Source organism: Excalfactoria chinensis, chromosome Z (genome assembly GCF_039878825.1).
Source record: "Excalfactoria chinensis isolate bCotChi1 chromosome Z, bCotChi1.hap2, whole genome shotgun sequence".
NCBI classification, from domain to species: Eukaryota; Metazoa; Chordata; class Aves; order Galliformes; family Phasianidae; genus Excalfactoria; species Excalfactoria chinensis.
In genome coordinates, this window is record NC_092857.1 from 30,266,097 (window position 1) to 30,280,631 (window position 14,535).

Sequence of the window (14,535 nt, forward strand, 5' to 3'; positions counted from 1 at the left end):
TTATTATTTGTTCCTCACATATCTAATTCTCATTCCTAAAATCCAATTAAAGATTACATGTATGAGCTCTCGAAAATTGCAAAATGGAAGAAATATGACTAGAAGTTCCTTAAGATGGTACAAACCTAAGAAATAAAGCATAATTTACATTCATGTTTCTGAAGTGATTCAGTATTGGTTTGAATAAACTGCACCTTCAGACGATAAATACTGAAAATTTTAAGTTCCCATTCTAATCCAAGATAACAGTGGCAGAACGTAGAAAGGTAATATTGCAAAAACTTCTCTATATTGTTACACCTATGTGAAACTTGCCCACCTGTTGCTGGTGTAGGAAGGATGGGTCTCTTGGGCTTAGTCCCACATATCGATTGGCTTGGGATGTGCCTGAAGCTGTGTAGGCTGATTAAGGAAGAACAAAACAGATTGATAAAGATACCAACCTATCATAGCTATTACCCTGTGCAGGTACAGTACAGATATCCAGAGTTATGATTTTGCAGTATATAGGATGTGTCTATTTTTTCCTTCACTTAGGCTTTAATAGAATGCAAAAGAAAAGTTGGACCATAGTCAGAGGCATGTGCAAATTCCTACAAACTTCAATGGAAGCTGCATGCATAAATCATAGTGTTGACTCTTGTTAAATAAAAGTTTGTCAGAACAACACTTTTTTTTTTTTTTTTTTTTTTTTTTTTTTTCCTACAACTTGTTAAATAATATATATATTTGAAAGAATTACAAGTCTGGTTCTCATTTCCATTACACCAGTCTAGGGCACCGGTGAAATTATTAAGTTTTTAATGCTGTGAGAAAAAAAGTAAATACTAATTATTGTGGTTTTACTGCTGTTGTTGTCCTTCACAAAACTGTAAGAGAACAACAAAAATTGAAAACAAAAAATCAGTCTGACATGAAATTACTCTGTACAGTCCTTTGTAGAAAAGGTACTATCTCATTAGTTGTTCCATGAGATAGGAGATAACTTTTACTGTGCAATATCATATTAAATATTCAACTCCTTTATGCATTAGGAAACATTTTTCCAGCAGGACAATTTAAGGAAGTTTGTTCCTTCTGTGCTACAAAAACTTAAAGAAATCAATTTCTGAGGAGCAAGAGGATGGCAGATGCTATGATCCTTCACCTGTAGATCACATTACTGTCTGGTCTGTCAGCAATCCCTAAAAGCTGTTACCTTCTCATGGCTTTTGGTGGTGCTTAAAAAATGGGGTGGGTGATGTTACTCCAGTTTCTCACATGGAGATGTCCACACTGCATCTCACAGCACAGTAGCCTGGAAATTTGTTGGCAGACAAAGCAGAGCTAATAAAATTGTACAGAAGCATGCCAGTGAGGATCTAATTTGTATTAAAGTTAGAAGGCAATTACAAGCAAATGATATCTGTCGCTTAAAATAAATAAACAGATAAATAAAAATAAAATAAAATAAAATAAATTAAAGACTTCCTATGTTAAAAAAAAGGCTTTCCTGGAAAACCATCATAAAAATGAACCAGATACTGAGAAGGAAATTATGGTGGAGGTCATAGCACTCCTCAAATATTATAAATTTGATAATATTTTCAAATGTTATCAAAGCAATTCTGCTGTTGTACTTCAAACTAAAAAGCAGACTTAATCATTTGTCATATAATTCTCATCACACTAGTAATAAAAACTTGCTGGCCAGGTGTATGTTTTATTTATACTTACACATTTTGAAAATATCAATAATTTATTGCAAATAAAGGTAAAATTATGCCTTGAAACAAACGTCAAGCTCAGTCTTTCCACTAGATTAACACTTTACCAATCCCAGTGGCAGGTAAGTTGAGGTTGATAATGCAGTCTGTATAGATTAATTTATAATTTTTGTATCAGCAGGACATAATCCCTCGTTTTTGCTATTTAATTCTCCAGCAAGCCATGTTCCTTCACTTATTTTTCTCTGCCAGTCACCAAACCGGTTTCAGTAGGGTTTACCAAATAGAAACACAATTGCACTGCTCTCAGAATGATAGCACTCTGAATATGTAGCATGATTAAGCTATTTTGTGCAGAACTGGCACATTCCAATAAAATGTGTATGCTTTATTATTGCTACTTCTACACTGTTGTGACAGACATTGGAGCTTTAAGAAAAAAATAAATAAATAAAAATCCTGAGGTACTGCTGTGGAAGCAAGAACAGGCCTTATTTCAGTTATCCAATGAGAGATTTGCTAATGTTCACAAGGTAATTTGTGAGCCAAAGTTCCAATGAAATTTAAGCAAAACTGGATGCAAACTCAATTTCAAAACACAATCCAATTTTTTTCCTTTACTAATAAGAAAACAATTAATGAACAGGTTAGGATTGCTGTCTTCTAACAGTCTTATGGTCAAACTACCAGAAAGCATCCCAATGCACATCCTGACACTGTATTTCTTTTTTTTTACCATGTGTTTAAGAGATTCTGACCTAATCTGAGACCAGTGCTTGGTCCACCTACAGCCATGTCAAGCAGGAAGGAGGATGAAATGTTGAACAGTTGAAATGATGTATGAACCTGTTATACTCCCACCTATTCTACACCAAAAATTTACAGCAACAGCTTCATGTTTGCTGCTAAAGCTGCTATTGTCAAGAACTACAAGAACTGGACCATATGACACCAAACAAGATACAGATACACTGTATCACTAAACTCTTCTCAGTAACATTCTGTTATAATAAAATAATACCTAAAAGAATGAAACAAATCTATCCATATGCGGATATAGGTAAGCAGTAGTTTGTCCAAGATTTACTATAGTATTTTTATGATAAAAGTATAACCATTTTTACTCCTTTAAATCTTGCCACTCACATGCATTTGAGTGCTGTTTCTGCTTCATATTCTAATGAGGTGGTTTGAGGTAGTTTATATATTTTAAAAACAAAAGAGGATTTTGTGGTCTCAGTTAATGCCAATCCAACAGTTCTGGAATAGAATCATAGTTCAAAAAAACATTATTTCTAAAGCAAGTCAGTTAAATGTAGTTGGTCCTACAGAGATTCTTATTTTTAACAAATGAGTTTTCTTCCAAATTGATGAGAAGTGACTCCTAAAAATCTTCACATCTAATAAATACTGGTAGCATATCTCCAGTCTGAAGAAAAGTTCAAAGACAATAGATGTGCAGAAGATAGGTAAAAGATAGGTCAGTGCATTACTGAGAATAAGATGAATAGTAAAAAAGAGAAAAAATTACCCATTGCCTAGTAATATCTTTGTTCTTATTCCCAAAACTGCAGTTCCATTGAAGAAAATAGGGTAAATAATCTGGTCCTGAACATGTAGTAAGAAGAGCATAAAACTTGAAAGCTTTTGTTTTTTAAATAAATGAAAAGAACAAGGGATCAACTATCCACTTCAACAATGAAAAGAAATGGAAGTTTTCTTTTGCCACGTCATTTATTTTTGCTAAAATTGACACAACCTATATCAGTATGCAACTCTCATAGCTCGGATTCAGTATGCATTGTAAAAAGGGTTGATTTCTGTAGGAAAAGCTCATTGAGGAGCAAAGCATCCAGTCTGTGTTTGGAATTCCATCTGCGGATCATTGTAAAGCCTTGTTGTCTGGGTGTGCTTCTCAATGTCATTACAACGTCCACCTTAAATAAACTATCATGCTTTCTTTTTCTTGAATAGTGGTCAAATGTGCAGGCTTTCCCTTTTCATTTTGTTTGCCATGTCACACATGTTATTTCTTGTAACATGATTCATTGGTTGAAATTTGGAGAGGAAAAGCTTGCAGTCAGATCACGTATTTGCTCTCCATGTAAATGATGAGCATCCACTTGGTCAAATAGTAGGAAAAGGCGCCTTTTTCTGGCCTCAATTTGGTATTTTTAATCTTTGATGGACATTTTTTGTTTCCTAGAGAAATACTTACTGGTTGCTGTAGGTGAAGATGCCTCACCTTCAGTGGATGTAGTGATGGGCTTAGTATCTGTCATGGTCAGGGTCACAGGTCGCACCGCACTGTGATGGGGAGAGGGTGCCAAAACTGGAGTAAAATGGCCAGGCACTTTCCCTACTACTTGACCACTGCTGTTAGGCTACAAAACAAAACCAAAAGAATTGTTTGTGAAACATACATATTGCGTTAAGGCACCTACCCACCTATTATAGGGGTATCCAGAACGCCCATCGCTGTAGTACTGCATGCTGGAATGTGGTGTTTTAATAAACCTATGAATTCCTATGAGACATTTCCATCTGACAGAAAAGCTCTCCTCAGATAAGTATTACATATTTAGTAACACTACCTTTCAGTGATCTTTATTTCATTCTGGATGTAGCATATATCAGATTGTTTCAAAACATATTTGCTATTCACACAGCTGTGAACCACACTAAGTCCCACGATAACAAGATTAAACTGACCCGGTATAAGCCCTGATGTGCTAACTATTAAGACCAAATGAATGATGCAAAACTTCTATTTCCACGTGCCATACCACTCTGGCTTGGAGTGTAACCAAGATTTGACCACAGCTGTCCACAGAGATTACACATACTGGAAGGCTAAAGAATTATTCAAGTTTGGGAGTAGGAGAGAGGGCTGGGATACACTAACACTACTGCAAATATCATAACTCTTTGCAAGAAAGAAATCACCTATCAAAAAGCCTTCTTCACAGAAGTATTTAGTAATGGAAACTCTGCAAGTTGAGACCATGTTAAAGCCACATCACAGATTCACAGGATGTGAACAACAATAATTGATCTGCATGCAACCTTATGGCACAGGTCATCAGGATAATATTCTATTCTCTTCAAATAGGTGCATCTGAATTTGGCAGTGTTCACTGGTAAACATACGTATTTACACAATGTTTAAACATGCCTTAGACATTCTGCATTAGTGTGTGTACTCTAATGGTAAATACCTAGCAGCAGAAATCAGCAAGTACTATAGTCATTTCAGCAGCAGCTGACAGCTTTTAAGCTGATTCTGTGCTCTGTGAATTGCAGGTATTTTAAAATACTGTCATACCAAATAAAAAGTATTGAGAATCTTATTAGCAAAAGGATATTCTCAAATGTGAAATTACTCAGAGAAATATATGGACTGATAAAAGACCTGATTCAAGTGATACAATGGAAGGTTAAAAGAGGTGAACGTGGCTATATTAGTAAAATAATAACTGTGGGCTGAAACGATTTCTGCAAGTATGTGTTGAGCACAAACAAACAGAAGAGGAAGGAAATATTTGGAAAGTACAGGAAGTATAAACCGGGGTAATGGAATGAAATAGAGAAAGAGGAAATCTAAAATGAATAGCAGGAAAAACTTCCTGGCAGCATGATCTATGAGACTCTGCAAACAGCCCCACTGGAGACAGAGTTTCATTCTTTAGGACACCTAAAACTAAACTAGAAAATGTAAGTACAAATGGAGACCAGTCTGGTATTCACAAGAATACTGAGCAGCAGCCAGCAGATTACTCCTGTCTCTAAAATCAGAAACCATAGAAGGGAAGGTAAAAGCCTAGATATGATGAGAAAAGGCCAACAAACTACACCCAAATTAAACTACTCCCACTGCTTTCAAATGTAAACAAGTTACTTCCTAAACACAACTATATGTTGATAGGGAAAAGACTGGGCCAAAGCAGCCATGCAGTTCCAAGATCTTGTAAATTTAAGAACTGGGTGATATTTATTACTATGTTATTAGCATCCCTAGTTGCTTAAACTGAACAGTTACTACCAGGAGTTTAGTAACAGGATGGTAAAAGAGAATCAGCTGTCAAGGTACCTTCAGAATAAGGAAACAGCACTGTTTCAAAGGAAAGGAATGACAGAACTTTCACATTTATCCAAACAATTATTATGTTACCTAGACTTTTATTCACTGGGTGAAACTTAGTAGCTAAATAGATCTCTCTTACTCTACACACCTTAAATGAAAACAACATGCAAAAGAATATACACTGGGCATCTTCTTGAGAAAACTGTGGCCTAAAAATTTACCCAGCATCTACTACAAATTAAATATTAATACTACAGAAAATAGTAGTATATAAAATATGCATAGATATGTCTGTTTTCTTTGAGATCTATCATAGCAGTGGTTTAGGAAATTTTATCTCATAGGCTCTGTTTTAACAGCCTGACAGCCTCTAAAACCATGTTTCTTGGTGATCATAAATCTGACTCTACTTGCTTTAGAAGAAAGGGAAAATTTTAACAAATTTTAATTCAGAAAACTCTAAGAGTTACCCAACTTTCTGCTTTGGACTGAACATTTGGCATGTGTATGGGATCCCTGCTGCAGCAGTAAGGCCCTCCTCTTCCCTGCTACCAAACCATCCATGCAGCCCGCTGTATGTCTCCATTGCATCTGGTATCTTCTTAGTGGAGTCATAGACTTGTGACTATGGGACTACCTTAGGATGCTTAGCTCATGTGGTATGCTAGTGTACCCCAGAAACAACTGAGATTCCCTTACTAAAACAATCAGCTTTTATGATATACTAATGAAGAATATTCCAAGGAATTTATGGATTAAATCAGCCAGTGTCATTAGCTTCCAAAAGCAGCTCAGTCTCCAAAGCCAGACTCAAATTAATTAAATGGACACAGCTGGAATCCAGGACAGTGTACAGCAATGTATCACCTTCTACTGTTCCCTAGAGATCCCAGTCAGTAGGTTCACAGGGACTCCAGCTTTAGTTCATATGCGTATGTTTCAAAACAGCAAACCTCTTTCTCACTGGATTACAAGAAAAAGAAAGAATATACTTTAAATCCATTTGCATGTAAACATTTTCACTCTGCAGAACAGAACAGCAGTACCGAACATCTTTCCACTTGTCCTTAATACAAATTATAGACTCTAGTTCCAGATTTCCCTGAAGAGATTCTTCAGACTAATGCTTTACAGGTGAAAAATCAACTGTTACCATCAACTGAGGCATCAATACATCTGTGCAATGGATTCATGAACAGAACGATGAAGCCTGAGGCATAAACCTCAAGCAAATTACAGGAAGGCAGCTGTGTTAGATAAAAAAGCTGTGTATTTGAAAATGAGAGAAAGAAGGAAACACAACGCCAAGTATAGCCCCAGCTTATATAGTCCTACACATTTTATTGTTGGATTAGAGGCTAACTTGATTTTTAGATTAGTGTTACATTTTTTAATATCACCTGTCTTGAATTATCACAGATAAGCTCATTCAAATGCCCAGAGCCAAAGACTGTCTTAAATATAGCATATCTTAACTCAGACAGTTAATATCTGATTGTCTGTAGTACACACAATTTTAACAAATCCTTAGGTCTGAAGTCAGAACACAAACTAGTAACACATATTAATATAAACTTTCTTAAAATCAGAAGTTAGTGTAGCTGGTTTGACTGCTGGGATTTTGTTATCAGATTTGTAACTTGTAGTCAATCACCTGCACCTTGGACAGATTTTACCAAACACCAGAACCTTCATATTGTAGGTTTTCAGTTGTAATTTTGAACAGTGTTTTGTCATATAGCTCACTATTTCTAGCACTAAAAAAAATCTGTATGTTGCCATGTTAAAGAAGCAATACCAACACCTGCAGATGAGACATCCAAATCTAACAGTAATATGGGATTGGTATTACAAGAATTCACTTGAACAACTAAGTTGCTTAAATAATAACATGTACTTTATTTTTTTAAAACTAAAATTCATTTTTATTAATTTACTTTTTTAAAAAAATAATAATAACAATTTCTTATTATGGTAAGTCTAATTTCAAAAAAGAAAAAAAAAAGGCGGGGGGGCAGAAATTATCTAAATTCTGTATATGTTCTAATATAGCTACTTATGGTACTGTGTCAGGTGTTTCAGAAAGAAGTTTGGGACTTAATAAAAATCATGTTACTTCAGCTAGACCTTACTCTCATGGAACAATCTATCTGCATCTCTGAACAAAAGCTTGTTAAGAGAAGCAGTGTTTCCCAAGAACGTTAACTGATTACCACTGAGAAATCTACCAGTGAGTGTAATCTTGCCACACTGGGTCTGGTGTGTTTGAAATACTTTATCTCTTGCATCCTCTTTACAGTTCCAGTCCAATTTTAGATACTGTGGTGGTGAATAACAGTGCAAAACTGTCTACAGTAGTGTGCTTTTGAGACCACTGGCTGAATTCATTTTATTGATGAAAATGCAGACGAGTCAGTTCTGTATATTTTGGTCCACTGTACAAAATATTTTAAGAGTTGTCTACTGGCCACATCTCTGAACCTGGAATTCATAACTAATAGTTCTATTTGTAAGTCCATTTCATTGTGCTCCATGGAATCTACAGGGTGTTATGGATGTTTCAGAAAATCTACATATAAAAGGAATTAGAAGAAATATCTTCTATTTTTCTATCTCTCCAACATCTATTTTTGGTAATATGATACAAACCAAATCATCTTCAAAGGTAGAAGTTTTTCATAGGACATTTTAATATTATATTGCTTGTATCCCCGTATTTGTTCCATGGAAAACAGGTCGATAGTACAGGAGCCGTTTTCATCAAATGGGTAAAAAAATACATGCTCAAGATATTGCCTATCTGGTAACACATCATAGTATCTTTACACTCTTCTAATAATTAAAAATAAATAAAAAAATAAATAATATTAACAAAACACTGCCACTGAGACTGTAGAAGGCGCTATGAGAGTTTCTCCTTGGGTTGAACCTCGGGAATTCTGTAAAATATTTACCAAAAAAGCAAGGTTATGGAGACTTTTCTCCTGCTATTACACCTTATGGCCTTAAGAGAAAAAACATTTATAGCCCATTTATACTGCCTCTCTCCACTTTTCTTGAGGATGCATCTCACTAGAGTTTCCATAAAAATCACAGAATCATAGAATCACAAGGTTGGAAAGGACCTACAAGATCACCCAGTCCAACTGTCCTCCCATTACCATAGCTACAACAAACCACTACACCATATCTCGTAGCTCCTCATCCAGATGCCTCTTGAACACTGCCAGGGATGGTGACTGCACCACTTCCATGGGCAGCCCATTCCAGTGCCTCAGTAATTGACTCCTAAAGCACATCCTACACAGACCTCACTGAGAGATCCCACACAAAAGCTTCAGGAAGTATGACACGCAGCTACCTGTCTGTCTGGAGGAATTAGCTTTAGAGAAAGAAAAAAAAAAAAGTTATTGCCAGTTCTTGGCTGACAACATCATATCTGTATTACTTTCTGAAAGAAATCAGGGTGTTGACTTTGATCTATAAAGTTCTGAATCTCATCCATTTGAGAAAACACTTTTCTCTTAACACAGTGCAGCTGAAACTGAGAGCAGCTGCTGAGGTTTGACGTCCATTGTTCAGATATGGATATTGTAAGATTCCAGAAGAATCCTCCATTCTGAACAATTCTACCCATGAGTCAATAAAATGTGAATTATTTGTTGACATAAAAAGTTAAAGGAAATACTCAGTTTTCCTTGGATATTTTCTTTAACTGAACAAGCCATATTATTCAGGCATGGGACATTTCTTTGCAGGTAAATGTTCAAAAGGTATATTTGGACTTAATGGCATTTTATATAATGCAGAGACTCGTAGCTGTATATTTATTAAATAAATAAATAGAAAATAATTATTTAGAATTGCAATTGCATCTGTGAGTCCTTTGTCAGCAGAAACCTGAACTAGTACTCTCTGCCTTCCAATTAGAGTTAAAACCAATAAATTGCTTTATTTTATCTTTGATAATTTCTTAAAAATTCTGATGAATGCCGCCCCAAGAGGCTGAAACTATGTAATGTCAATAAATAAAGTTTCTGGCTATCCCAGAGAAATTGCGTGCACATATATCATTTGTGGCAGCTTACTCTGATTTTTCTCAAACAGCCTCACAAGGATTCCCTCCTCACTGCCAGATTACTGAAGATATTGTACTGAAGAATGACAAAGTATCTGCCTGGAATTCCATAGAAGTTTATGCATCCTTTGTTGAACAAAAATTGAATATCCCAATCAGTTACAAGAGGAAAACAAGCAGCCTCACCAGCTTCCAGCAGCAACTCTTCTCTAGCAGTTGAGGTATTTCTGTCTTCAGACAAAAATAAAACTGTTAAAACATAAAGCTGCAAACTGGTCCACGTTGCCACAAATTATGTTTTAATAACCTGGGAATTTTAGTCAGTATGTAGATACGTTTACTTGCATCGCAGTATATAACAAGTATGAGGCATTATTTTAAGAGGAAAAAAGTCAGATAATTAACTCATTCAAACTGGAAACAGTATTACCATGCCACTGAGATCAGCACACTTCATAAATAATATTGCGAAATCTGATTTGATGTTACCTGTAAACTGTGCTCTTCATAATTCAAGCTCAAAGAGTTTGCAAGAGTGTACAATTCTGTTTGCTTGGTTCAGTCAAAAAAATAAAAAAATAAATAAATAAATCTCACTGATGCCAAGATTCACCTTCAGCAGGATTAACCTTAACTGTTTGCTTTACTGCCATATCCTTCATCTCACTTGTAGACCCCATCTTCTCTGATTCACCACACCTCAATCAGGAAATGATTCTATTTAATTTGATAGAGCATTAAGTTTACTGCCGTTGGATTTGCCTTTAGCCACACCATTTTTGGTGTGCTTGATGATTTTGTTCCTTTATATTGTTTCATGCACTCTCAATGCATTTTAAGTGTTTGTGAACATGAGTATGCACACAGAAGGTAAGTTTTTCCAAGCATTCGAACATCCCGCTGCAAACATTCAAAAAGGAAATACATGCTCAAAATCTGGAGTGAATTTGAAGACCACAATATTCTTTAGATGGATAAATACTGTAGGTAGATTAGACATATAACAAGTGATTCATTTTTGATGAAGCATGTAGGAAGCAACCAGTATCAATTTAACCAGAGAGACCAAGACCCCGTCACAGTATCAACACATATTCAAACACAAAATCTCATTCACTAATATGATAAGCAAAGATGAAAAGGTTAAACACAGTTAAAAGATCTCAGCAGAATTACTTAGCTAGTGGAAAGTGCATTAATTCTCAGGATCTTGGGAACTTCTTAGATTCCTAGTCACAGGCCAGTTGAGCTCTATATCTGAGGAGATCCATTTCTGTCCAATATATTTGTCTATATATTCTCCAGATTGAGCAGGGGATAATAAAGGGATACTCATGAAACTTAAAGCTATGGTTCTTTTGTTTAGGATCATCCATTGTTGCATCATTTTTCATTGCAGCCAAAGGGCCTATCTGAACTTCCTGACTGTTCATCACACATAATTTGGGGTATTTAACATCGTGTCAAGAAAATTGCCCACTGTTTCCCCCAGTGGAAACCGATGGGAGTTCTATAGCTTTAAACTAATTTTACTTAAAAGTATTTCACTGAATAGCATGACTGTCTCACTATAATCAGTGCAGCACTAATGTAATTAATCTCAAAATTGCTGTGGGGAGTACAAGGCATCTCAGTTGCTTGTCGTAACAATCTAAATTAGTGTATTACTGAAAGATGTTGGGAAGGAACAGTTCATTTTAGGTAAATGCTGTCAGGGTATCCATTCTTTCTATTTCCAAAGCTGAAATTAAAACTATCATCATAGTTCTCCTTTTGAAAACCAAATGAATATGTTTTGAGGTAGGAAAGTATAATTAAATTTGATGTGTCATTCCTACAGATGCAGTTTTGCATTTTATAATAATTAGATTTATTTGAATAAAAATTCATGTTTTATTTAGGAAAGAAAAACTGGTTTGGCTCAAAGCACACCATTGTATCAGAACAATTCCTGTTTGTCACTGAAACTTCACTGACGGCTGCTTCTTTTCCTAAGCAAAAAACAATAACAAACAACAACAACAAAAACCAACACATTCTTGTTATTTTACTGCTTGTATGGCCATCCTTCAGCTGCTCTGTTTGGAGATATTTTTACTGGGTGTGCAACTGGCGATATCTGAGATGTGAACTTTAAAGAATTAAATTTAAAAGAGATTTCAGTAATAATAGTGATTAATTATAATAAATTGCAGAGAATAGCTGGTGCAGATGCCTGGAATCCCATACTTGGTGTTGTTTAACCCTGCCCCCTCTTCTCAGGAACTAAATCAAACATCAAATGAAATGAAAAACATTAGCTTAATATAAAGGTTATGAAAGGTGACAGAAGTAGTAAATTGAAGCCAATTTGTCTTTTATTCCCTATGGTGCCACAGCACAAGATTAGGAAATGTTTTCAGTTCACTACAATTCTGAAAGGATCAGCAGAGTAAAATTTTGCCTTTCAAGGTTTAAAGATTAATCTTTTAACTACTGATAAGGTAAAAGAGTAAAACTCTTATTGGGCAAAGAGTTGAAAGTGCTTCTCCTCCTCAGTGAATACAGTTCACAATATGAAAATCAAAAGACAATACATTTGTCGACTGACTGAAAGTCAGATACTTCTTTTACTTGCTGTGCTTTTTCAGCAATGATCCAAGCCAGAACACTGAACAATCTGAGATTACCACCTAATCTGCTCTTTTAATATATATAAGAAATGGAAATGTAAGTAAAACAAGCACTGAATAATTAAAGAAACACATAACACTAAGGGCCTGATTTTAATTTGCATAATTTTTCCCATAATAGTGCCTAATTAAGACATCAGTTTAAAAAAAAAAAATAAAAAATCCAGTAGAACTCTTAAGATTTTCTGCACTGAATTAACATTAAGGACTTTTAATGGATGTCTTAATTAGACTTTGTTATTCATGGAAATTTTGCACAAATTGAAATCAGGTTCTGCGTGCAATGTTCCCAGCTGAGTCTCAGCAAAAATGCTATGTGGGACTGAAAGACTTTCAATTCATGCACAGTTAGCAATTTGTATTCTAAAGCTGACATACCCCATTTTCACTTTTTGGTTTAATTTGCATTAATACTGTAACCAACAAAAATCACTTTGTTAAGACCCTCTGTCAAAGTAAGTTTTAGTTTTATGGACCCAGTTTTTCCTTTTTCTTTTTTTTTTTTTTTTTTTTTTTTTTTTTTTTAATACATAGAATGTCATGCAGCTGGGTTGGAGCATTTGCCCATGGGCACAGTGACCTTCTGAACAGCCCAGAGGGGCCTTATTTGTTATTCAATATAGAAACTTCGATTCACTCTCAAGTTCTACTGCTCTTGTGTCTGAAACACATGCTGAAAGGTCTGCCATTATTTTCTGGGGAAAAAACCATCAACACAACAATCTCCTCACCCTGATAAAACAGCCCTTCCAAAGGAACCTAATTCTTAGGAGCAGGAAAACCTGCCTTCTGCCACTTCAGCGCATTCCCAAGGCGCTCCCAAACACATGCTAGTGCACAAGCTACAGTACTCCACAGGAGCATTTCAGACAAAACAGCAAAACCAGATACCAGCCCAAGCTGCAAAGATTACATTACGTTGACACTGGAAATACTCCAAGCATTGACAGACCAAGACTCAGCTGCACTTAATCCCATAGTGCAGATCACATGTTAATGCTGTGTGCTGATGCTATCATGGAAAGCAGTTTTGCACACAGTCCTTTACAAATTACTTCTCTAATGAAAACCACGTTGATTTTCAATATCAGAGACAAGCCTGAATGAGTGTAGCAGCCAGAAACTCATCTGTTGCAGCATGTTCTCTACAGAAGGAAGGAAAAACAAGTCCAAGGATCTGCACTGTGCTCACTAAATGTCTTTACATCTGTGCAATGTCAGGTGTCTATGAAACAGTGCAAGCACTACCTTGCCAGACTTTATTTGCTATTCTGTAAATATACATGGACGTATGTGCATTTGTGCAAATGTGTGTGCATGTATCAGCAGATGCCTGGCTCCACCTCTGTCCTGACACTCAGGCCACAGCAGCACCCAGCCTGCAGGAGGGATGTGGAATCAGGATTGGTGGTGTTGGCGCTGGCAAAGTACTCAGTGCAAGCATTTCTCTTTTGCTTGGCAGAGCAACAGCAAATCAATATGACTATTTTGGTCCTTTTATTACACCATACCAAATAGGAATAAGTGCTCCAACTCACAGCTTTCTCTGAGAGTAGGACTAGTGAGATATCGGTATAAACACCTTGGAAGAGATACACATTCCTCGCTGGATTGTTTTTGGAGTGTTTGCATGGTTTTACAGTACCTGGCTAGTCTGCGGACTGGACGGGTCATAAGAAGGTACATAATTCTTCAGAGTATCCTGAGGATTCAGGTGGGGAGGATATCTGATCGTTGGATGAGAGAAGTAACTAGACGGGGCAGGAGGGAGAATAGCTTGTGCTGGAAATGGCAATGGTGAAGGTGAAGGTGGAGTTCTAGTTGAGATGACTGGAGAAGATAAAATAAAATTAAAATTACTTCTCATGCTGTTTCTTCTAAAACTCTTGATCTCTGTGTTACAGTAAGAAAAATAAGAAGTCAGTTATAAACCAGCACATTGTATCCTTGTTTTATGGCATCCTTACAGAAAACCTTTCATGTCCTCCCTTCACA

General features: G+C 36.0%; 1 protein-coding gene across 4 annotated transcripts in view; it reads right to left on the reverse strand.

Moving 5' to 3' along the window:
* The window catches only part of NFIB (nuclear factor I B), a 159,870-nt gene that overhangs the window by 21,252 nt on the left and 124,083 nt on the right, over positions 1 to 14,535 (reverse strand). Inside the window, exons 8-10 of one of the 4 annotated variants that reach the window (XM_072359586.1) lie at positions 14,186 to 14,370; positions 3,952 to 4,090; positions 320 to 402 (exon numbers count right to left, since the gene is read on the reverse strand). In XM_072359586.1, coding sequence (XP_072215687.1) covers positions 320 to 402; positions 3,952 to 4,090; positions 14,186 to 14,370 — 407 coding nt within the window. Of the gene's footprint in view, positions 1 to 319; positions 403 to 3,924; positions 4,091 to 14,185; positions 14,371 to 14,535 lie in introns of all 4 variants that reach the window. The other 3 variants (XM_072359585.1, XM_072359587.1, XM_072359588.1) reach the window with 3 other exon arrangements.